The sequence below is a fragment of the Ambystoma mexicanum genome, chromosome 2p, assembly GCF_040938575.1.
Source record: "Ambystoma mexicanum isolate Mex_15411 chromosome 2p, UKY_AmexF1_1, whole genome shotgun sequence".
Taxonomy (NCBI): domain Eukaryota; kingdom Metazoa; phylum Chordata; class Amphibia; order Caudata; family Ambystomatidae; genus Ambystoma; species Ambystoma mexicanum.
Window position 1 is genome coordinate 408,347,745 of NC_090923.1, and position 26,218 is coordinate 408,373,962.

At 45.9% G+C, this 26,218-nt stretch overlaps 1 protein-coding gene across 2 annotated transcripts in view; it reads left to right on the forward strand.

Annotated features, from left to right (window-relative positions):
• CFAP20DC (CFAP20 domain containing) overlaps nucleotides 1–26,218 on the forward strand; it is a 2,832,435-nt gene that overhangs the window by 2,310,933 nt on the left and 495,284 nt on the right. For both annotated transcript variants that reach the window (XM_069643752.1, XM_069643753.1), the window contains exon 16: nucleotides 22,223–22,284. In XM_069643752.1, coding sequence (XP_069499853.1) covers nucleotides 22,223–22,284 — 62 coding nt within the window. The remainder of the gene's footprint in view (nucleotides 1–22,222; nucleotides 22,285–26,218) is intronic.

The following is a 26,218-nucleotide window of genomic DNA, read 5'->3' on the forward strand; positions in this document are numbered from 1 at the left end:
GTTGTTAACCTCTGGGCAGAGTCGGCGTTTGACTTTCCAGTGATTCCAGTCGGGTCCCGGTGTTGAGTAGTTGGTTTGAGTCTAGAAAGTGACTGGCTCTGCAAGTGCATGATGGAGCGTCAAGCTGGTTCAAGATGCGATTGGTACAGTTGTAATGGATGCAGGAGCACAAAAGACAGTGCTGGCAAATTCCTTCTGGTTCTATGGGCAGTAAACACGGTGTGACCGGTTTGGTGCCGCAGAACAGCTGGTCTAGTACTCTGGATGCTGTGAGGCCCACTCAGGATACTCAAGGAAAGGATGATTTCGTTCAGTGTCTGCTCTCCCAGCTTTAGGAGATTCTGGTGCATAGTGGTACGTCCTGGTCACAGCAAACGTCACCCCAATGTGCCATGGGACTGAGTCGGGGGCAGAGCTCTCCTTTGCCTTGGACAGCTTCTTCTTCACCCCAGGCTGAGGGCTTTGGAAAGTTCAAGTCTCCTAAAGAGGTTCAGTGAATCTTTCTTAGCTGTTGTTCCAGAGTGAATCGAAGAGGTGGTGGGGAGACTCCTTCTTTTAAAGGTAAATGTCCACAGGTGATAAGACTAAAGCTAGCCTGCCTTAGTGGTGCAATTAGTGTTCTTGAAAGAGGTGTGTTTGCGCTTCTGACATCACACCTAAAGGTGAGGCGACAGGAAGGAGAGGCAAAGTGAAATAAAATGATGGAAAACTACTTCCATTGAACAGACCTCTCCTGTCTCGTCCAATCCCGCACCTTACACTTACCACTAAGAACAAAGGACTTTAGAGGCACTATGGTGGGGGCTACACCTTTTGAATGGGTGTGCTCCTTTGATGCCTGAGCACAGGACAGCTGCCTGTTTGTGTCTGCCTCTTGCATAGGATGTTGCCTGCCCTCACAAAGAGCTCAAAGAAGAGGCATGGCCATTCAGGTTCCTGTCCTACGATTTGGCAGTCTCAACCCATCTTGCCAGAATACACATCACTTTCCACAGTGGAGCTGACGCATGTGTGATATCAATTTGGAAATGGTGGCCTTGTTCATAAGTAGCACCATGCACTATGCCTTAATTTAGGCATAGCTTTATTTTAGAGTTTATCCTGCCACCATCATGGGTTACTTTGGATCATCGTAGTTGTGGTACAGAGGGGGCATATCTACAAGGCAGCCCCTGTACTGCATGCAGAGACTTGGCTGTTGCTGCGTCTGTCGAGTGGACACCTGTGACTTTTGAACCTGTTCAGTGCCACTAGTAGAGCAGGCTCTGCAGATCAGGCTACTGGTGCACTAGAGCACCGTACACTACGCTTTTGGCATAGAGCCTACAAAAGGAGAATCTGATCAGCAGATCACCCTTTCATGATGGAATTACCCGCATCATTTTATCTAGTAATACAAATCAAAAAAGCTGGCAAGTCTTCACACATGCTAATATTGACCTTAAATAAGCCCCTGAATAATAATTTGGGGATAGTCCAGTTTGGCTGCCAAGTGTAGCAGAGTGGACTATGTAAAAGGAGGACGTGGAAGGGAACATTCAGGGTAAGCAGATTGCGTTCACATGTGTGCAGTGAGTGATTGGCAATATATTGTATAAATGGATCTATTCTATAAAGGTGCAGGAGTGTCCATCTCTGAAGTAGTGCATTACAATGATTTGGGAGCTGTTCACTGCCCAAATGAAATATAGTGCTCCAGCTGACCTAATTATGAGTAAATGTCTGCATAACGCCTGCAAGTGAATGCTTATAAGATTTGACTTGTATCTTGAACACTGACACTGTTCTGTCTGAAATATTCCCTAAGCACTAGTTGATAATAAGCTAAAAGAGGTGAAGATAGGATTCATGAAATAGAAAGGATCCAAAGGAACAAAACACAGAGAATCAAACAGAAACAAAGATAGTTGGGAAAAGCACAGGTGCAAAGCCATCGTAGTAAATAGAGTGTTAACAACCTGGAGTCAGGTGCGTGGGCTGTCTCTTTGAGTGCTATCCTTGCCTGAGGGAAAATAGTGTAATATTCGGATAGACATTGTATGAGAGTGCAGTGTTCCGGTAAAAGGGGCTGCCTGTATTACAGTACTATCACCAGGTAAGCAGTGACTTGATTGTTGTTTATATTGCATTGTATGTCACAGTAAAAACAAGTGATAATAAGGAAAGCCTGGTTTTCTTTTTACGTTGCTACTTTGTTTTCTCTTCCCAGACGCTCAATGGGGGACCTAATGATATGCACATTGCAAAGGCATTGCAGAAATAATTGAGCCAATTACCAACCTGATTCCCGAGTGGGCTGCTTTCTAATGATCCCAATTCAAGTCAGCGTTACCGTCTCCACTCTAACAAAATTGTAGCCTGCCGATTGATTTTCCTTCTTCTGTCCGTGTTCTGGATGTAGTGCTTCATACTGCAATGCAATCTGCACTTGCAAGTAATGATAATATGCTTCAGATCTGACCTGCTCTAGCCATGTTTCTCAGAGAGGGAACTGGACTACTTTTTGATCGATATGATGGATTCAGAATTGCCAATCAGTGTTGGATTGCCACCTATGTGGATTAAGGCCGGGCTAGCTGTTCTTGTAGTGCTATGTCTGGGTTGCTTGATTTCTCGTCTTTTGTCAGGTGCTTATCTGCTTTTGTAGACTGTAGGCACACATGTATGATCTCTAAACTAGACGTTCTGTCCGTGATGCTGTACACACCCATCACTGCTAGTGAGACGGAATGACGTCTGTTCTTTGCTGACAATGGGCAGACCCTTAACAAAACAAGCACTGACAAAGCCAAAAGTTTTGACTTGTGTGTAGACATTGTATGACATTTGCATAAAATGGCAATAGCTGAACAGTCTGGGTCCATTGACGTATGATGCCTGGCAAATGCCTGTCTAATACCTATACATAGATATAAAGACACATACATCAAGTGGGTGAAAGCACACTTGTTTGAGAGGTTTTTATTCAACCAGGGTCTACATAACAGCTGCCACAAAGCCTCAGAATATTAATTACAAATAACACTGCCATGCCCTATCCACCACAAAGCTTGACGTCACTGCCTGATAGAGCTATTTATAATAGATCCTTGGAGAAAGTGTTTTTGGGCGTTGAGGGGCAGGTAATGCGTGTGAATAGGCATAGGAATTGGCGTTGCCATGTATGTTCAATGGGTGGGTAAAAATCGAACACCTGAAAGCTGTATTTCTCGCCTTCATACCATCTCCCTCCTATCTGTACTCCAGTGCAGATAGGTTTGAGTTATAGATGGCGCTAAAGCACCAAGTAATATCCAAAACTAAACAGAACAAGCTGGCACAAATTAACAACTCGTGCATATACAAAAGGGGACATGTGGGGCCTTAATAGAGCATTGAACATGTGTGTTACAAGCATTTAAACCAAATGGGTGTTTGAAAGGATCAGCACAAACAATATATTGTCTCTATCTCTAAATATGCTAGTACAAATTGTAAGGGTGCAGAAGAAGGCAAGTAACCAGGAGGTGTCATGGTGGTTGGCAAAGATTTTGATTGAATTCAAAAACCTAGCTATCTCTTAGAGGGGATTCCCTGCCTCAAACTTAAAACTAAAGGATCTGTCAGAATGTGTGTAAACTGAAAAAAGCACTGTCCTGAGTCAAAACCCTACTTATGTCCCTTACACTCCAACTAAAGAGTCTTTATCAAAAGTAAACTTCTCTCACCAGAAGAATATCTCCCTTCTCCTGGTGTCTTAAAAGAAAGTCCCTTCAGTACTCCCATCGATACCTGGAGGGAATGACTCCCTTTCCCTGGCTTCTCTGGTAATGTTCAAGCTGGGTCCAGGGGGAATGCCTCCCTTACCTGGATAATGGTTTCACTAACGTTCCACCTGTGTCCAGGGGGAATTACTCCCTTCCCCTGGATGTTCGTATCAACAAAGTTCCAAATGCGCCGAGGTGGAATGACTCCCTTCCCCATGGTATTTGTTTCAACAAAGTTCCAGTTGAGATCGGGGGAATGGCTCCCTTCCCCTTTCTTCCTATGTAACTTTCACAACAGTCCCAGGCTCTCCTTAGCCCGTCAGTGGTCTTTTCTTTACCACTGTTTGGAGGGTTCTTCTCTCAGATAGTCACCTTGTACCTATTTGCGTCCCAGACCCTGCTTGCTCCCCTTTTCTTGTAAGGCCCAATTGGTGCACTCTCCTGCCAAGTACTGCCACGAGGAAGATTACTTGTATACTGATATATGTGACTTTGGTTTGAATCCCAGAACCTGGTTTCTACTCCTCTTTTATTAGGCCCACTTGGTTCACTCACCTGTCCCAAGTACTGCCACAAGGAAAATGCCTCAGATTGGCTCTGGGACTCTTGGGCGGTTCTTCATGGGTGCGTGTGGATTCGCGCCAGGCTCCGTGGGTGTCTCTGGCTTCTGCTGCTCTCACTCTGCATACCTTCTTCTTGGTAGGCACCGTTACTGGACTGCTCGGCCCACCTCCCAGAGATCATGCCACTGTCTTCTAGGCTCCAGTGAAATCCTTGACAAACTCCACAACACCGGGCAAAGGAATCCTGTTGTCGGCCTTTTGCCTTTGGGAGTGGAGTGCTCTCGTCTTTCCTACCGCGTCCTCTGCATCTACTTTGAACTTCCTTTGCAGGAATGTCATTCATGCTGGTATGCTGTCCTTTTGTTAGTTTCTCAGGTCGACTCCCCCGCAGAAGTCTATACCGTTCCTTTTTCTTCTCAGTGCCATTCTTCGTGGTTCCTGGTGACAACCTCATCTTAGAGCTGGCCTTGCTGGTAATCTTCATGCTTTGCGATTATATGTTTTGTGCCAGTACTGGAGCTAGTCATAGTATGTGAATTGTTAGCAATCTTCTTTGTCTCAGTAGAAGTAACTGGTATAATGTTACAATAACAAATAGAAGTGCTATCAAGTGGGGGTTGGTGGAAATGTGGTAACAGGCTTGAGAGTGTTAGGTTTGGGGTGATGTGCTGACTTTTGTCCAGGTGGTCATCCTTATCCACTGGAGGAGAGCCCTTCCCCATGAGGTCCTCCCACATTATAGCACCCCTATGGGGAATATTGGGTAGCGGCCTCACCCCCTAGCCTTATGAGAAGGGGCTCACCTCTGGGAAGGAGTGACGTGAGTAGGTGAATCCTCACACAATATACACTAGCCCTGTTTTATGCAGTTACTGTTCATTATTGAATGGGGAATTTGGCCAGTTTGATAACCAAGGAAATGTAAATGTTCAAAATACCTTTTCTACTTCTTTGCATGCAGTGCTTAGTTCCACACATACAATTATTTTAAAGAGTACTGATTGTAATTCGTGACACATGTTACTTGCTGTAAGTGTTAAAGAGCAAGAGTTTGTTTTTTGCATGCATAAATGGCAGTATTTTTGTTATTGACAATTGTCTCATTCTGTTGGTGCTGGCATTTTCGCCAGTCACTTTATTCTTCAGTGGTTCCATTCCTGAATCCATTTGCACTGTACTTTGTATGCCGTTTTTTTAATTATGCCGGAGAAGTCCATGAGGATTTTTAATGGCCCAGAATGTTACAGTACCGAGGCCATAATAAATATTTTCTGAAATCAAAGACCGACTTTTCAGGGTGTACTAATACAATTGTTTGGGCATGACCAAAAACATTAAGGGTTTCATTTTGGCGATTGACTGATTATACGTTTTGGGTTTATCACAGAAGTAGTCTTATTTGTAGATGTAAAGGCATGGAATGTACAATTGTACAAAGTGATCTCAAGTTTCTCACGCCGGTGAATGAAGATATACATTTTTCCTAGTTTTAGTCTTTTAATATTTCCCATTTTAAATTCAGAACTATAAGTTGAAGAATACTAAGCAAATTTAGGACTTGATGATCCACTCACGCGTGGCATGGGGAAACAGGAGAGATCTGTATGTTGATTACTGATTGTGTTATTTCGGTGGTGTGTTTGCTCGACCTACTAAAGCAGCAACTGTAAGGGTTTGTTCAACTGTTATTTTCATTGCCGATTAAGTACAAACTGACAAGCTATACCATTTCCAATTATCTGGGGCGTTCACAGGCATCTCAGCTAGAAACACCTCGGGCCAGTGCATCCTGTCTAAAACAGTTTTTTCTTTTGCATTATAGTACTTCATTTATAACAAACCTCAAAACAATTAGGCAAAGAAAAAAACACTGATTGAATTACACTGGCCTGACATGGGTCTTTACCTATTATTACATTACATTGAACCAGAAGACAGGCCTTCTCTGTCTACGCCCCAAGACCCTGGAGCCTCCCACCCGCCAACATCAGACTCGTCCCCTTGCTTCTACGGTTTAGGAGTGAGCTCAAGAACCGCCTCTTCAAGGAATGACTCCTCAACACTACAGGAGACTGGATGATCAATTCCCACTGGTTCCTCCCCTGGTTGCTTGTAGATCTCAAGCTGACGAATTGTCCCCTGTTTTTAACTTCGCTCTCTTTTCCTTCTCTGCTCCCCTCAACATGTTCTTCCCTCTATGATTGTAAAGAGCTCTGTTGCTTCTTGAAACTAGGTCCACAATCAATAAATGCCCTAGTAAGAATAGGTCTCTCCCTCCCACCCTCACTGAGAGCGGAACCTTCCTACTGGGGGGCCTTCAGGAAATCCCTGCAAACCTGGTTGTTTGCCTAACCATCCCACCCGACACCAGGCTGCTCTGCACTACCTGCCTAAGCTATATGATTGTATCAACTGCAAGTAACAGAGCCTCCATGCCTACGGGTTGCTGTGCTCTATACAAAAGAAAGAAATAACTGATAGTAATTATGTGGTTGGAGATATATTGCAGGGGGCAGAGCCCGTTATCTGTGGGCGGGACTTTGCATACAGATTTTGCATTACACAAAGCTGGTTACCCTAATGCTCCCACTGTGGGTTGTCCGCAATGCGACACTGCTGCAATACTCTTAGATGTTGGCAACAGTCATTTTTCACATGCGAGATGCGTTCGCACAGAAGCAAATCCTTTGAAAATTACAGTGCCATGAATCCTACCATCCATGATATACAACATTGCATCATCAATGGGCATTCAAAAATCTCAGATTTTCTTTTCAATCTTTAAGGTATGCAATCTTACAAATGTGTTGTAAAATTACTTATAAACCGTTTATTTTTTGGGAGATTTTGATGTGTAGTGGATTTTCCAGTTGTCCTGTATTGAATTTAGGGATGTCAGTCAGTATCTTTGATTACCACTACTTTGGCCAAGAAAATGATTTTTAATTAATTGTACTACCTTTTTGTAGTGCTAAACGTGGAGTACCTCACAGCAGATGGTGGCGCCTGAAATAGCTTTAATGTCTGCCTTTGCAGCAGTAGTTTAGGGGAAACATTTTCTTAGCATGAGTCTTCAAGCAACATGTGTTCTTCATTGTCTGCTGGAAGTTGGCATGGCTTCAAGTGGGCTGGGGCTAGCCTGGGTGGACCCCTGCAGTCTCCAAAAGGTGTTCCCGAGCAAGGGCTCTCCTGGGCTCCCCCATGCTAGCTTGAGATTCACCAAACCCTTCAAGCAGCCCTTTCACGCCACAGAGCTGCAGGGTTAAAGTTGAATGCATGCATAAAAATACAGTGACTTTGTATGTGTTAATGTATCGCCATGAAAATCTAATGTTAATTAAGGTTGCAATATCAGTCATTACAGTAGATTAGTAGGGGCTAGTTTAATAAAGAATTGGTCTGTTTGATGTGCCCTGTAAAATTAAACATTGGCAATTGTGCACAGTAATTTTTATGCCTGTTAGCAATATTAATCTATCTATGACAGAAACCTACAAATGCCATTTGACTGGCTTAATGACCATTGAAAGAGGGTAAATTGTTCGTTGATAGTGGGAGTACCATACAGGGCATCAGATTGCCTAGTTAGAAATCCAAAATATGATTGGAATTACATTAGTTAGATGTATATTGTGAATAGTATGATCAGATGATGAGTTTTTTCTTTCCATAATGATGTAAGCCACAGAATGCAGTGCATGACCATCCTGAATCAATATAGTGCTTCAAATACCCACATATTCAACCATAGATTATATAGATTATGGAGGAATCAATCAGGTCATAGTTGTTCATAAGAAACATAGATCTCATGGTCGGTATTAAGGCTGACCTTTGTGCAGTGCATATAGCAAATGCATTTAGCTTCCATTTGCCTTAATCTAAGTTGTATGTTACCACCCCTTTTTCCCTTCATACCTCTCATCAATCCCATAAAGCGCAAATCAGCATTATCTTCAAGTTGATGTGTGAGTTGCCAGTGAACTGCAAGCAGGGGTTTAGGGTCTTGTCTATTTAGACAGGCAAGGTGATCCCTGATTCAGACACGGAGTTGTCTGATCATGCTGCCAATGTATACCTTGCCACAAACACATATTATAGCATACACAACATTAGTAGTGCGACAATGAAATCTTTGATGGGAACTTTAAACCCATTGCGGTCTGTAAATTCCGTACTGTTCTTATGTGCATATCAGCACATAGAGCAATTACCACATTTGTGAAAACCTTTAGCTGGTTTGAGCCATGTAGTCTCTAGCCCTAGCTCATCACTGAGTGGCTCCATGAAAGAGGGATTCACTATGTCCCTAATGGTCTGTGCTTTTGCAAAAATAAATTTCGGTTTATCCGCAATGAATGGGCATAAATCTGCGTCTAAAAGCAAAATATTCCAGTGTCTCTGAACAAGTTTGTACAGACAGTGTGCATCCCATGAGAATGTAGTTATAATATCAGTGGTATTGAGATGCTTGGTTGCTTTATTGGATGGGAGTAATGTAGAGGTTCTGTCAACCGTTTTGTATCTGGGCATAGTACTGTTAATACTGTCTGTAGTGTATCCTCTTTGGTTAAATCTTTCAGCCAGAAGATCACATTCAGTGGCAAAGTCCTTGTCATTCCTACAATTCCGGCGTGCCCTAAAGAATTCCCGACCCAGAATGTTGTGTATAGTTGACTTACGATGGCAACTCGTAGCATGTAAAGTTGAGTTGACTTCTGTAGGTTTGCGCTAAGTCTTGGTGTTCATGTATCCATCTGATATATGGATGTTATGATCTAAGAAGTCTATTTGTTTTTCATCACAACGTCCTGTAAATGCTATACCAAAAGAATTATTGTTGATATATCTCACAAAGCCCTCGAAATCCTCCCTTGAACCAGACCAGATCATCAAGACATCATCAATGGAACGTTTCCAAAGGATAATGTGTTTTGAAAATTCTATATTGTTAATAATATGAGTCTCTTCAAATTGAGCAATGAACAAGTTTGCCAAGGACGGGGCATATTTTGCACCCATAGCCATGCCTTTGGTCTATGTTTTGTTTGTTTATTTATTTCTAATGCGCACCAATCCCAAGGGTAGCAGGTTGCAACAGTAAGAAAATGCAAAGCTTCTCCAGCATGGGGTCTGGCATGGATTCACATGCTCATGAATATTCCCCGTCATCAGGCTGGGAATCCTCGGTAAAGAAAAGAATCAGTTTCAGTTTTGCTTCTGAACTGTCTTTCTCCTAATAACCAATCACTGTTCTCTGGATCATACTGCCCCCAGCCAATGACTGCCCTCTACCTAAGCCCTTCCTCTGGCAGCCATCTTCATATTTTTACTGCACGTTCAAGTGTTGGGAGTCCTCGTGCTATAGCTCTCGAGCTTTTACTGTGTTTTGCGATTTTTCAACGAGTTAAACCTCATTTTTTCGGTCAATCGAACCTCAAGGTCCACCGTTTCTACTTCCGATCAACAGGGACCCGTTTTGGATTTCCTACGCCCCTCAAGGGCTAAGTTTTCATCGAGTCCCGCTTCTTGGAGGATTCCAGAAGATTCTTTGAGGCCTACCTCGTGTGGACATGGCCCAGGAAAAAGGGAGCATGACACCCGAATCCAAGCTGTTCAGGAGCTGCCCTGGATGCGGATTGCAGAATGTCTTCAAGGAGGACGAGCATTCTAGATGCCTCTACTGCCTTCATGACGACAAAATGCACGTGGAGAAGGACTGTGCGTTTTGCCAGAATATGTCAGAACGGACCATGAAGGATCGGCGGATCCGCCTCACCAACTGGCTGGAGGGGAAGCACCCAGCGGCAGGTGAGAAGAAGAGGTCCGAGCGGTCTTCTAAGACCTTTGATGGTGCTCCAGCGACAGGGGCCCAACAAAAGACAAAGCACCGTGAGTCCACGGGCACCGGGAGCACCGACCAGTCGGGCTCCTTGGCTGCCAGGCAGGGCGCACGTTCACCGACACCATCAACCACGAGCCAACGCTCTGGCTCGGGGAAAAGGAAGTCGGAGAACCCGGGTAAGCTTCGGGAGAAGCCCTGGCCGATCCCGACAGAGAAAGCTGAGGGGGAGCGAGGCAGCGACCCTCCCCCCAGGGTGAAGGCCTCAAGCACCTCCAAAGTCGTCAAGGCGTTGATTCACCCGGCTAATGCCTATATCGAGGGAGTCGTGGCAGCCCTGGCGAAGCCTGTGGAGGCTACCCCAGTGGAGGCGACCTCGGGGCCCAGAGTTTCCCTGCCACCACGGAGGGAATCCTCTTTTCAGCCCATCGATAAGACCCCAGTGAAAACCCCAGTGGAAAAAGAAGGGGGGGGCGGTGACCATCACGGACACGGACACAGCCTCTAAAGAGGAGCTGGCTAAAGTCGTGAAGATCCTGGACAGGAGGTCCGAGGAAGTCCGGCCTCTCGGGAGGGATCCCGAGGAGGCCGACGAAGAAAGCGATGGTGACGCCGACACGGTTCCCGTGGAGGCGGAGGATTCCACTCCCCGTCCGTCGCGCCCGTTTCAACCGGTACCTGGGCCACAGGACAACTCAGGAGCAATCCTGATGGCGATCCAGGCCTTGTGTACAGAGATAAGGACAAGGTTGCACTTACCCCCAACCCCCAACGGATGTCCCAGCAGAACCTGGACCGTTGGGAAGCCCTCCAAGCAAACGGAGGAGAACTCATCCCCCACCGCTCTTCCAGCCGACGTGGCCCTCAAGGCCTTCATACCCCTCCCCGGATCCGAGGGATGACACGGGAACAGAGATGGCTACGACTGGGACGGATGATCGCAGTAGTGACGACAGGATGTGCCTTCCATCACCACCCCCCCCGGGCTCCTTCCATGCCATGATCGCCAGAGCACTCGAGCTCTTTCAGCTCTGCCCTGTGGAACAGAAGAAGGAAGGCTTCCTCCAGCAACGGCATGAGGCCAAGAGGAAGACAGCCCTCTTGGTCCCGTTGCTTGACGACATGTGGGACGAGGGGCTGGAGCTCCTGAAGAATCCTTCCAGGACCCCTGCCAAGAGAGACTGGTACGAGAAGAAGTACCGGGACCTGGATTCCGCCCCCATGTGCCTTAGGGCGCAGCCGAACCCAGATTCGGTCTTCTCGGCGACGGCCAAGAAGAAAGCGGCAGGGGCGACGGCATCATCTTCGACCTCCCCGCCAGACGGCGAGGGGAAGAAATTGGATGCCATGGGATGACGGGTCATCTCGTCGTCGGCGACGACGATTAAAGCGGCCAACGCCCTCGTGATCATGGCCCGCTACGACAGGGAGCTGTGGTTTAAGATCGCTCCCCTGTTGGACTTCCTCCCGGATTACAAGAGGGCTGAGGCCCTGGAGATACTGCAGGAGGGTGAGGTGGAGTCGGACCACGCAATAACGGTGGCCACAGACATTGCTGACACTGGCTTCCGTCAGATGGGCAACAGTGTTTGCCTTCGCCGGCGTGGTTGGCTCAAGGCAACTGATTTCCGCCACAACGTGCATACCAGAGTTTTGGACATGCCTTTCGACAGAAACAACCTGTTTGGCAAGACAGTGGACGAGTCACTTCAGGCCATCAAGGCTGACACGGAAACGGCTCAGGCCTTGGGAGTTTTGCAACGACAGCCGCCCTTTTGGAATTCTGGAAGCAAGCAAGGTGCCTCCAAAGGTTTCGGCGGCGGCTCTGCTACGTACCGCTCCTCATCGCAGGAGGCCTACAGAGGACACGGCAAGTCAGGAGGATGCATCGTCAAGGAGGCCAAGGCGGCAAGGCCACTATAAAGCAGGACTGAACCTGCCGTAGGGATGGGCCCCCATCTGAGCACCCCGATGGGAGGCTGGCTGGTGAGGTTCGTCAGCGTGTGGGAGTCCATCTCCAATGACCGATGGATGCTGGATACCCTGGCCCGCGGGCACACTCTCGAGTTTCTAAAAAAGTGCCCCCGCATTCCTCCTGTGGCCAGGAAGGAAAACCACATCCCTCAACTGCTGCTGGAAGTAAGGGCGATGCTGAAGAAAGGAGCCATCGAGCTTGTCCCAAAGAGGCTCAGGGGCTCCAGAGTGTACTCACGATACTTCCTTGTAAGGAAGAAGACCGGCGGTTGGCGACCCATCCTGGACCTTCGTCGCTGGACCACTCTCGTCGCTGGACCACTCTCCAGCACGTGTTGGGACAGCTGGAGGAGGGCGACTTCCGATCGTAGCTGGACTTTGAGAATGCTTACTTCCACATCCCCATTCTAAAAGGACATTGAATGTTCCTCAGATTCGTAGTCCGAGGATGGCACTACCAGTTCAAGGCCCTCCCCTTCGGATCGAAGTCGGCGCCCAGGGTATTCACCAAGTGCCTAGCACCAGCGCCTGCAGGGAATCCACGTCTGCCCCCTACCTGGACGATTGGCTCATCTGAGCAAGGACAAGAGAACTCGCCCTCGAACACACAGCGAAGACTGTCCAGCTGCTCACGGATCTGGGATTTTCCAACAACTACGCAAAATCCCATTTGGTCCTGTCGCAAGTCACACTGTTTCTGGGAGCCATGCTCGACACAGTGGCGCGATTGGCCTCTCCGTCAGAGGAAGGGACGAAGGCCATCCTGGGCAAGGTGCAACGGCTGTCGGCCATGGACGTGGCCAGGGTGAGGTCCATCAAATCCCTTCTCGGCATGATGTCCTCGTGCATCTACCTCGTGTGCCTGTGCAGGCTGCGGATGCGTCTACTGCAAGAGTTCCTCGACGCCCATTGGATGCAAGCAGCGGGCAGCTTCGAAGACAGGATCTCACTCAACGAGATTTTCCACCAAGCGATCCGGTGGTGGGGCACCTGCACGCATCTCGCGGCGGGGATGGACTTCCAGACGCCCGCACACAAAGCGACAGTGACGACAGATGCCTCCCAGGACGGATGAGGAGCGCACACCGGAGATCTCCACGCAAGAGGCCCTTGGCTCCCGGAGGAGAAGTCACTACACATCAATGTCTTGGAGCTCCGTGCCGTGTTCTGGGCCCTCAGGTCATTCCTTCCATCCCTCAGGGGCAAGGTGGTGAGGATCTTCACCGACAACACCACCACGATGTTGTACATCTGGAAGCAGGGAAGCACCAGATCCCCAGCCTTATCCAAGGAGGCCCAGGATCTGTGCCATTGGGCCGTCGCCCAAGGGATGTTTCTGGTACCCTTCCACCTGGCAGGAATAAAGAACATCATTGCTGACTCACTCAGCAGGTAGCTACGCTCGTGCCACGAGTGGGAACTGCCGCAGGATCAAGTGGATCTGCTATTCCAACGATGGGGCAATCCCCGGATCGACTTATTCGCAACGGCGACGAACACCAAGTGCCGGAGGTTCGCCAGCAGGTTTCCCCAGCCGGGGAGCATGGGCGATGCCTCCTCATTCCCCTGGGACGGCCTGTTCCTCTATGCGTTCCCGCCGTTGCCATTGCTGCTGCAACTCATCAACCAACTCAGATGGTCCCGGTGCTGGATGATCCTTATTGCACCAGCGTGGCTGAGACAAATCTGGTTCCTGGACCTTCTGTACATGTCAGCATCCCCCCCCAGTCAAACTGCCGACGGACGCAAATCTCCTCTCCAGAGAAAGAGGCACCATCCTCCACCACGACCCGGGGTCGCTGAACTTGCAGGCTTGGCTCCTGCAGCACTAGAGTTTGGAGGGTACGATATCCCGGCGGACTGCAAGGTGGTGTTTGCAAAGGCCAGGGCGTCCTCAACTCTCAAGTGCTACGGTCACAAATGTAAGAGGTTCTCTGTCTGGTGCTGTGCACAGAAGATTAACCCTCTGCGGATTATGGCCCCTCAAGTGCTACCAAACTTGCTATCGCTGGCCAAGGTGGGGCTGGCCCATGCCTCCATCAAGATCCACCTGGCGGCTATCTCACGATACACCAGAACTCTGAGGCGCTCATCCCTGTGGTCTCATCGCCTGGTGAAGGAGTTCATTAAGGGACTGTTCCGATCGTTCCCGCTGGTGAAGGCTCCGGCCCTGGCATGGGAACTCAACGTGGTGCTGACCAGACTCATGGGGCCGCCATTCGAGCCCCTGCATTCAGCACCATTGAAGTTCCTGTTGTGGAAAACAGCGTTTCTTGTGGCCATCACATTCGCACTACGAGTGGGAGAGATCCAGGCCCTCTCTTGTAAGCCCCATACCTGACTTTCCACTAGGTGGGGGTGGTGCTGAGGATGCACCCCTCCTTCATGCCCAAGGTGCTGTCGGACTTCCACCTCAACGAGTCCTTGGTGTTACCTGTTTTCTTCCCGTCGCCTTCGTCGCCGGCCGAAAGGACTTTGCACTCGCTGGATGTAGCTAGAGCGCTGAAGTTCTACGTGGACCGCACAAAGAGTTTTCGGAAGACAACACAGGCTCGAAGGCTTCCATTTCCGGATGGTTCTCCGGCTGCATCATGCACTGTCATCGTTTGATGAGTCCAGAGTCGGCCAGGCAGTGCTGCGCAACCTGTTCGCCTGAAGGTGGGCCTGGTGAGGAGGTAAGAGATGCTTAATGTTGAGTTGACAAAATGTTTAATGTTGAGCCTTGCCACCTCCCGTGGTTGTGCATGTGTCTACTGCTATGTATTCTTGTATTCATGAGCATGTGAATCCATGCCAGATCCCATGCTGGAGAAGGAACAAGTTACTTACCTGTAACTGTTGTTCTCCAGCATGGGTCTGGCATGGATTCACATGCGAACATTCCCTCCTACCCCTCTGCGGCTCTTCACTTGGTCCTACTGCCACTTTACGTGCTACCAAATCTGAAGATGGCTGCCATAGGAGAGGCTTAGGTAGACGGCAGTCATTGTCTGGGGGCAGTATGACCCAGAGACCAGTGTTGGTTATTAGGAGAAAGACAGTTCAGAAGCGAAACTGAAACTGATTATTTCTTTTGCCGAGGATTCCCAGCCTAACGACGGGGAATATTCATGAGCATGTGAATCCATGCCAGACCAATCCTGGAGAACAACAGTTACAGGTAAGTAACTTGTTCCTTACATAGTTACAAATATAGTCATTGTAAGAAAGTACAGGTGCAGGCATGGTCAAGGTAGAAATATATATACAAAGGTACACATTCTGAACGAGTTATTCACGATAAGGATAAATAAGCACACAAGCAAATGTTACAATATGATGGAGGGATAGGCTAAGGCAACCTAGGTGAGGTAATGCAACGGCAATAGATTAGTGGTCAGTAGAGTTGAGCAGGTTGATATAATTGATTCTAAAGTGTAGATGCAGTTGATCTGCTCTGAGCCAATGTGGCAAGGAGTTCCAAAGTTTGGGTGCCTTCACAGGAAAGCTATTACCGCCGATCTTGGTGAGTCTAAATCTCAGTACTACGAGGCAGTTTGCATTGCTGGCTTGCATAGGTCTGCTAGAAGTTCTTCTGTTTAGTCTGTCTATGAGGTAGCTAAGGGCTGCACTGTTTAGTGCTTTATGGGTCAGGGATGCTATTTTTAGGATAATTTTGTTGTGAGTAGAGAGCCACTTGTATTAGCGTCTGGTGTTAGAGATGTGTTCTCTTTTATTTACTCCTAATGCAGCTCTTAAGGCATTATTTTGGAGTGTTTGTAGTCTCTGGGTAATAGCGTTGTTAGCGCCACTGTATAGAGCATTGCAGTAATCTAGCCTTGAGAGTATTAGTGCTCTATCCAGGATCATGCAGCTGTCGTTAGAGAAGAATGGTTTGCCTGCCCTGATAAGCTTACAGGTGTAAGCGGTGGTGGAGGCCAGAGATTTCAATTGTTTGTCTAGGGACATGGTCGAGTCAAGGTGAAAGCTGAGAGTTTTGACCTCCTTAGCTACCTTGATGATTTTTCCATCGATGGTGAATGAGGAGTATACCTGGCCTAGTTTATTAAGGTTAGTGTGGGTACCCAGGATGATCAGCTCTGTCTTGTCATCATTCAGGCACAAACCGTGGGTGGCCATCCATGCCTGGATGATGAGATACACTCTATTCACCAACGCGAGGTCCTTGCCATAATCCCCAGAAAGTGGGAGGAGAATCTGAGTATCATCTGCATAGTTAGTGTAGGTGATACCTCGAAGGTCCAGATCCTCGAACAAAGGCTTGGTGAATATATTGTATAATGTGGGGGAGACACAATAGCCCTGGGGTACACCACACGTGATAGGGACTGGGTCTGCCGCTGCCAATAGGGAGAAAACCTGCATAGTTCTTTCTCTCAGGAATTATTCTATCCACCTGATAGCCTCTGTAGAAAAGTGAGCTGCTGAGTCCAGTGGTTACATAGGACCTATGTAGCTGAGAGATCTCACAGGAGGGCTGTTTTACCTTTATCTCTTAGCTCATCAACCTGTGTTTTTAAGTTGGTGAGGGCAGTTTCCGTCCCATGTAGTGGGCGAAAACCAGATGGTCTTGCTCCCAGGAGCTTATGCAGTTCAATATAGTTTTGTATCTGAGTATATGCGACCTTGTCAAGTATTTTGAGTAAAAATGGTACCGTCGTGATGGGGCAGTAGTTAGTAGGAATAAGGGGGTCTAATGTTTGCTTCTTCCGGAGTGGGAGAACCCAAGATTGTTTCAGGTTGGAGAGAATAGTGCCGGATGAGAAAGAGGCAATGATCAGTTTGGATATGAAAGGTGCAAGATCTCTAGCCGCATCTTTTATGATTTGGGCTGGGCAGTGGCCGCCTTTACAATTAGATGGCTTGAGGGAAAGGATGACTTTCTCTACCTCTAGTATGGAGGTTTTAGGGAAGTTGAATCTGGCAAACTGGTCAGTAGGTGTTTCGCTAGAAGGGGGGGTGTTGTTTGATTGTAGTTGTAAATTCAAGGAATCTTTTTTAAATTTTTTTTATTTTGGACGGTATTTATTTTATTAGATATCGCGTGTTGGATATCTGCGCACCATGTCTTATTTTTGATGCAGATGTCAGGTGTAGGAATCGGGGACTCTAGTTCTTTTAGTATGGTGAATAGTTCCTTCATACTAAAATTGGCTTTGGCAATGCGCTCATTATAGGAATTTTGTTTTGCCAGGCAGATTTTATTTTAGTTAGCTTAGATTTATTAGCGTTGGAGGGGCATAGTCTGCAGGTAGTTTCGCATTTCCTTTTTAGGAGGCGTAAGCCCTTTAGCTGGGGAATGAACCATTTGTTAGATAAGCTTTGGGTTTGCTTGGTCTAAGTTTAAGTGGAGCAATTTTGTCAAGTGTAATAAACACCATTAAATAGGAAAACATTATTGTTGAGGGTGAATTTAAGATAGATATTCAACATTTCAATATGAGTATGATGTGATGCTGACTCATTGCGATAAGTATAATCCACTGTAGCAATTGCAAGATCGTGATTGATACTGGTATAACGTGCTGTTACATCTAAAGAGACTAACAGGAATAGATCCTAGCATTGTATACTCGACCATATCTGTAATACATGTGTAGTGTCCCTGATATACGATGGCATCTTGAGTACATGTTCTTTAAAAGCATTGTCCAAGTACTGTGAGATTCCCTCTGTTACCCAGCCAATGCCACTCGTTATGGGTTGTGCCTCAGGAAGAACGTCAAAAGTCTTATGGATTTTGGGCAGGAAGTACATTGTGGGAATTGTTGGCTCAGTGATGCACAAATACTTCTTTTTCTCATTTGGGAGGTAGCCCTGATTGTGCCATTTGTTTGTCATAGCCAATAAATCTCGAGTGATGTTCTTGGTAGGGTTAGGCTCTAAAACTCTATAGCAGTTAGGAGTAGCTAAATGTTTAATGCCCATATTAATATAATCTAGTTTATTGAGGATGACAACATTGCCAGGGCTTTAAGTGGGCTGGGGCTAGCCGGGGCGGTCCCCTGCAGCACCCCATCTCACCTGATTGGCTCCCACTGCCAAGCAATTAAGCCCCCTCCCACACCACATTTAGGCTACTCCCACTTAGATGCCCCCATGCCCTATGAATCATCCTTCAACTTAAAGCACTGGATGTTGGGCATCATTTGTGGTAAATATTTTAATATTAGCCAGTTCACTTCAGAAGCCCACACGTTCCATGCTATGAAAATTCACTAAAAACGGACTGTTGCTGTTTGAAAATGAAGTTGTTACGACACGTGATTCGGTTACCGTTATTGCCGTTTCCAAAATGGGGCGCACTCTGCGAGTTAGGAGCATAAGCCAGGCATTCACACACAAAACGGGCACACGCTACACCTAACTGTGCAACGACAAAATGTGTCGCCCAGCTATGGTTGTGGCAACGAGTGTTGTGATAAAAGAAAGCAGCGCATCTAGGAAAGTTCCACCTCTGAGAAATGATGCTTTCTGAATTACACTCAATTAAGAGTCGCTGAATTGAACACATAACAATCGCACCCACACACGCCCATAGTCATATCAGCTTCTTCGCTGCCCATTTCTAATAAAAAATGATGATAAAACTATCATCATGTCTCAACGCTCTTTCTGTGCTCTGGCCGACCTTTCTCACTCGCTTCTTTAAATTCATATTGCCCCAGCACAACCCAAACGTATGGATTAATTGGCAACATCCGCATAACACACACTTTCAAAGGGGACTCTCCCCCAGCAAGCTTTGTAATTAGATGTCGAGTACTGCAATTTACCATTTCCTTGACGACTATTGGGACTCTGTTCAGGTTAAAGTGCCTTTTTATGCAAGCACTGCACCGGGCAACCCTGCTCTCTACAGAGCAGCCAACTAGGCACTTTCCGCTCTCTGGCGTGGTGGTGGTCTGTGCCATCCCTCCGTGAAGATGTTCTTAGGTAGCACTACAGCCTTTTAAGTTGGGCCTGAAGGCACCCACATACAAAGTTGGAATCATGGTTGGGGTTCTCAAGCCCCCCTGAAAGACAACGGGGTTCGTTGATCTGTGCAAATGCAGACTAAACCAGTGGCCGCACAGCCAGAAGTTGCATAGGTGATCCTCAGCATTGATTTTCCATGGGCCAGCGTCACCACAGGGATAATGTTTTGTCACCATGGGGGTACCACAGGTGGACACCTTGCCTTGGCAGGTCCCTTGCCTTGGCAGGTCTCTTGCCTTGGCAGGTCTCTTGCCTTGCCGTCAGCATAAACCTCCCTGGGATGCATGCAGCTGCTCCATATGTGACACCTACACTTTCTTTGCCTCCCTCCTGGGGTGGAGAGATTCCCTCCAAGGCATATCACATTAATAGGAAGATACATTGGAGCGCAACTCGTTTCCCCGCAGTTTATTGTTGGGGGGTTTGCGGGGTGGAACTGGTTCCATTCAATAAAATGTACTTTTGTAAAAAAAAAATAATAAATAAAAAAGAGGTTATGAGGAAGATGTTACACAGGTGCGTGAACACAAGAGATATGTTGTTTCTCCCAAACTTCCAAATAGCTGTCTGCTTGGAAATGGGCTTTCATAGGGCAACCCCACCCTGTGTGGCTACACGTTAACATCCCAGACTCTGCCCCCTTTGTTTCTGAACTAGCCCCATAATTGTAACCATAGGGGAGGTCCCTCTTTCTGCCTGACTACGAGAATGTCTCCTTGTTTTGTCTAACCCTCAAGATGTCCACTACGACCTCCTCTCCCCTATTTGTTCCATCCTTCCATAGCAGGGAGGTCCTGTCCCTATCGAGTTTTAGGCTCATTACGTACGAGGTTGGTGCATTTGCTGAGCCAGTCATGACAGCATTCAGGGATTCAGCTTTCCTGTGAGTAAAGAAACGGGGCAAGACCCAGAGAGACGATAATGACTCTTGGAGAGGACATCATTGTGCTTCCTCCAGCTCAAACTTCTCACTGAAATGTCAAAATTAAACATCTAAATCCGAGACAGAGCAAGCTTCTTGGTGTCAACTGTGACCCAGCAGGGACACACTGAAACCTAACCAATGAAGGGTTTATTCCCTGGCCCATTTCTCAGTGATGTAGGGTCCTGGCGGCAAAGGGGATTGCTTTCTGCTTCTGTGAGCAACGTTATGTATTGGTAGATCATGTCTGTAGCGTGCCTTGCACGCAGGGATGGCTTCTTGGAACTTCAGGCGATTGGTCAACACGAGATTCCTGAGCACTCCGCAGAGATCACGTTTTTAAATCCATTCATAAAGAAGCCTTGTTTTTTTCTGTGCTACAGATGTTCAGAGGTAAGTCATTCCAAAGGCCTGGGAGAGAACTTGAATAGAGTGGCTGCCTGCATATGGACTATGGAATGTTTGTACTTTTATGAGACATGACCCGAGGGTGTTTCCTGAGCTCAGCAGGACAGTTTCTTAATAAGGAAACCGTGTCCTTCGAGGTAAACATTCTGATGTGCAACACAGAACATCTTAAGCTTGACTCTCTCAGCAAAAGACGCTCAGGTGTGCGACCTCCCTGCTAGGAGATATTCCCTCTCTGACCCATGTTGAAAAGAAAACGAGTGTCCACAAGCCTATCTATGTCTATATTCATTTCATTCTACAAAAAGAAGATATATGTCAACATTGCCTATACACTGGCTGACCAGGAAGACAAATGTGCCAAAAATCACTATGTTCTCATATATGCTAATACACATTTTATTAATCAAAACAACTTATTAAACAAACATAAAATGATCATATTTCATAAAACAGGGTGTAAGAATACAACACATAAAAAAACAACACACGTTAAACAATGTATGTGGGTCCTACTCATATAGTACACACAAAACCTCTGTGTAATATTTCACCCTGGGGCCTTTTTTCCTTTTAATCCAGTTGTTAATTGTTCCTTCTTATGCTTTATGACTGGTAGTCCTAAAGGAAAATTGACCAGGCATAATGTTCGGATGGACTGCGCAGAGGTGATTGATTGAAGGCCTCAGCCAATCACGATTGCTTGTGCAGATGGCAGACCACAGAACGGGGTGGGAGGTCTACTCCACAAACTGGGATAGACGATCTTAGAGAGGCTTTTTGCTGAATATGGTCAATTTGTTTGAGTGTCCTACTCATGTCAGTGTGTGTGTGATGGTTGCATGCCACAAGGAAAAGTCAACCATTGAAGAGGGGTCTTGAATAAAATAATTTACAGGCCCAAAACCTCAGTTTATGTTATGTTTAGGTAAGCAAACAACTCGAAAATTCTGGCTGTCAAGCTGAAATGCTCTGGGCATCCTATATTGGATGAATGGAAAATAACAGCCTGTAATATAGGCCCCACTGTGTGTGCAGGAACAGTTGGTATGTGTACTGGATATAAGCAATACAAGGTAGCTGAAGCCGTTTTACTCATTAGGCAGCAGTGACCTCAGGCGTCACACTAGAGAGAGCAACGGGTGCTTTTAAGGGAGTGTTCACACAAACGACTTGGCGTGTTCAAACATGTCTAATGTCTTTACACAAAATAACACATTTACAACTGACTGTCACTGTTACTTATTCACCCATATTGCTGAGCCTGCCAAAACAAGTCTACTGTTTTGAAGATACCGTGGTTAATAAATAGACTGCTCTGCTGTCTCTTAAAACCTCTTTCCTTCCAGAGACAATTACGTTGTTTATTCAAACCGCGTTCCTTTTAACCCAACACATGAAAATATCATGATTTTAGCCCTCTCGTAAAATTCAGAAAACAATGTTTAAAGTGTAAAATGGCCTCGGATTCCAGGATGTGTAAAAGAGTATGCATATTGAAAATCGTAAATCTGTCATAAAATACAGTGTTTTGTACTCTATGTGCTTATCAGTCCATAACATCTCATTTTAAAATGGTCTTTTGTTCAGCAGTCCCTAAAGATTTAACAGTATTATCCCTGAATGTTAAGTCCCAGTGGAATGACAAGGACTGTATAATTCAAATGAACTGGGTTTCGAAAATATATCTGATGTCCTGAAGGATTTGCTTAATGGAAATAGTTTTAGATGTCATGAAAGACTCTTTGCAAAGTCATTTTCTCACGGCTGCTCCCTTTGTCTTTCTTAGCCTGCCAATCAAGGCCGCCACTATCAGAAGGAAATGAACCCGCTCTCCCATTCCAACCCACGGTAAGGTTCCCCCACAGCTCAGGCAACGCGGAATATTTTAGAGTGCTTTTGAAGATAACAGTAAGTGGGATTGTATTTTTAGTCACTTTTCTTGCGGTATTGCAATTATAGTTATTTGTCTCATTTGGGTGTCGTTGATCATGTTTGATTCAAGTCAGTTTCTTTTCTTGTGCTTTTATTTGTTTGTGTTTCCAGGACTGATGTGAGCAGTATGGTTATTATTTTTGATCCTCTCTCCTACTTCTTAACAGGCAGCGTTAACCTTTTAATAAATATTCAAAATACAGTGCGCTATAAGAAAAAGATGGTGGGAGTTGTAAGAAGGACACATTTCCAATTGTTACTATAGCCTGTTCTCTTGCCTTATCCTGGTATGGCTGCATGGCCAGTATTTAGTAACTACCTCACTGCAGCTAAAATGAACGGCCATAAGCAGAGGCCTAACACAAAATGGTGGAGCCCTCCTGTCCAATGTGATTCCAGCCACCCTGGGGCATATACATTCTTTTGCCAGGGAAGATCTGACACCAACGCAAATGTGCAATCGCACATTTTAAGTCTGTGGTATGTGCAAGTGTGTAATGGATACATTTGTTGTTGTTTTAACTTTGGATACCCTGTGAAAAAGGCACATGAATTTGAAGTTTGTAAATTGGAGACAAGTATGTTATTGCTGAAATAACATTGGTCATCTTTATGCAGTTTGAGGTGCATCATGAATGCCAATTCTCGTGAGGCATGTTAGTGTGGTTACCATAGTGCAGCCTCTCTCTCTCTCTCTCTCTCTCTCTGAGATGAGGCATGTACTGCAGTGATTTGAATTACATTTGAGAGATGCAGTTGAATGTCCTTCAATGTTTTCATCTGAACAAAGCTAGAACTGGATGTGGACTTGCTAAGCATCATCTGTATGTCATAGTAATTCCTAGTTGTGGCACAACGAGTGGTGACACGTCGGAAGCGGCTGCACGTTAGAACGAGAACGAGAGCGATTGCAGTGTGGCTTGACGTTCTTACCTCACATTGCGCTCACTATGTCTCGTACTCTAACTTTGAAGAGGGAAGCTCGCCGGGAATGCTGTTGGAATCCGGAGATCGGAGTCTCGGCTGCATCTTAGCTGTCCCTCAGTCTGGTTTTTGCTTTTTTGCCAGAGTGAAGAGGCTGCCGAGGTTTAAGGCAACTATCTCTGCACCCTAGCTGCAGTAAGTGTCAAAGGAATAGGACCATGCTTACTACTGTTGCGCATGGGGGAGGAACCCCTCACCTCTGAATGCTACAGTGTTGAGCACAGCGAGTGCATCCAGCACCCCAGAGCTCATGCACGGTGGCGGCTGTGGGAGATAGGGAGTAGCGAAGTGAGGAGAAGTGTTTGAGGTGGTTGATGGTGGTGGACGACCGCATCGAAATGGTTTTGTGAGCAGGTGGCTGGTTTGAGTCTCGTTGGAACCAGTGCAAGACGCCCTCTGAACCCCTGGTGCCATGGAGACTGTAGTAATAAAACTGAAGAACACTAACTTATATCTTACTGACACAACAGGGGCCTTTTCATCCAAGAGAGGATGAAAATGAGCAGACAGAGAAAATACACCATGCAGAACACAGTGAGAAAACCAGCAAAAGAGCATGCAGCCCTAATGTTTCGGGTCATTTTCCATCTCAAAAGCCAAGAAAAATAAATCCACCAGGAAGGTTATGTCACAGCCCAAAATATTGGGGTTTCTGCAAGCTGCCTCTAATCCAAAACTCCCTGAACCCAGCTTTACTGATCTGATTATAGAAGCAAATATGGATACTCAAGTGGCTTTAAGCCATGGATCAGACTCAATCGATAATAATCTATGTCTTTTGAATCTATGCTTGGGATTTCGGTGGGTTTCTGTAGGACCAGCTAAACCCTACAATGAAGTCGAACAGGACCTGGGAAATATTATTGGCTCTAATCTGTCTGTCAGTCCAGACTTAAGTAGGCTGGTTTCAACGACAGACTCTTCGTACTGCTCTAGTGAGGATGAAAGTATTTCTCTATCCAAGGCAATTTTCTTTGGTAAGGAAATGGAAAACGACCACGCACAATTGAGATCTTTTACAACTTGCATAGCAAAGATAGAAGCCCTCTGTAATACCATTGCCGAAGAACAACGTTACTTGAAATTGATCTTGACAAGAGTGGTAGAGGCATTACTGGAGGTGTGTATTATCCCCTCTATGACCATCACTAAACTGGTGGGGCTGCTTGCGGCAGTAAGAATTGTATCAGCGCAACCACTAGAGACAACTATTTTGATTGTTAATGGCATGGAGGCTGATAAAATATCAGCATTGCCCATTGACATAACATGCTCAGTGGAGGAAAGAAGAAAGAAGGTGCTAAACTTCGATCAGGAGGAGGAACCAACTGTGGGGAAAATGAGGCGTAGACACGACATGGAAAAGTCCCTGACACATTTTGAAGAACAGTCAGAGCTGGACCCTATAGGTGACAATACACCAAGGCAGCCCCCCATAGGGCGCATTCGAGCAAGGGCTTCAATAAGGGCTGTTATTGCTGTTGTGCCTGGAGGGCGTGGAGGTGGAGGATAGGTAATTTATTTTTCCTACTACGTGTAATTGATTGTGTATTTTCATTTTCTTCATTCGAACAAACCTAAAAAGTGAAATCATTTGAGTTACTTCTTGTGATTGTCAAGCTATATTTGTTTGTTGCTTTTTGCTTACCATTTAATTATGATAACTGCAAAAGCATATGGTAAAACTATATACTCTCATGTCTAACATGCCGCCGCCTGATCAGGTGGCCGCAGCTTTATTTTCTAATAATTAAACACCGAAACGTTTAACTCGATCTAATACAAACAAATTAGCAGGACGTGCAAAATCAACGTCCTGTTTAACAGACATACGCAAGTTTTACCCAGACAAAATACAAACAAAAGTAAAGATTGTGCCTGAAACTACAAACTCTATTCCTGTGTCTTTGACAGGCACAATTGATACGTCCATGAAAATGTTGGCAACTCCCCAGATTGATCTGTGCACGCCGTCGGATTCGTTACTAGTAGCGTTTTCTGAAAAAATCTCCTGGGTGATTTTGCTCTGCCTTCTATAAGCAGACCTGTAACGTTAGTTTAAATTCATGTGAAATCTAATGATGACCAAACAAACTTGGTTACACCGGACGAACAACACACTAGTCCTGCTATAGAAGAACCAATGGAAATACCTATCATAACACCAACCAAAGCTCATACTTGTCAATCATTTCCAGCACCATCTAAAGAAATTAATGAGTCGCAAGATTATGTACATCTATCTCAGTCGCCTGTTATGTTCACCCACTCACCCAATGAGTCTTCTGTTTTATCTATTTCCTATACCTAACCTATTCCAAGACAATCCAAACCTTTTCCATTCCATCCTCAACCAATGATTTCTCCAAATGCCTCTTCTTCATCAGACCTAACACTACAAGCCATGAACACAGCCCTATTTTCTTTGGCCAAACTCTACGAAACCTTGGATTCATGCCCTATTGATCAGAATTTCCTCTTAAAAGAGTTATTGGAAACCAAACGCCATGCACCATCTATGGCAGAAGTATCTGCAATGACTCAACAACACTTTCTGCCTACAGACTTAGAGAGAGCTAGTGGAAACACGCAACATTTGCATGCAGAGGAACTCTCCAAGACGAGCACAGGAAATCTTGAAGACACAAAACCGAGCAAAACTAAGAATGAAATCGCACCGAAGACAATGGACACTGAAAAACTACAGATGGTAAACAAAAAAAACGTTTAAAAAACCATTGAAGACAAATTGTGTTCATGATGATAAATTAGAAGTTGAAGTAGTTCAGTTACCTGAGTTGTTACCTCCCGAGATCATTTCAGAAACCTCAACAGATCAGAACACACTAAATAAAGTTCCTTTCTA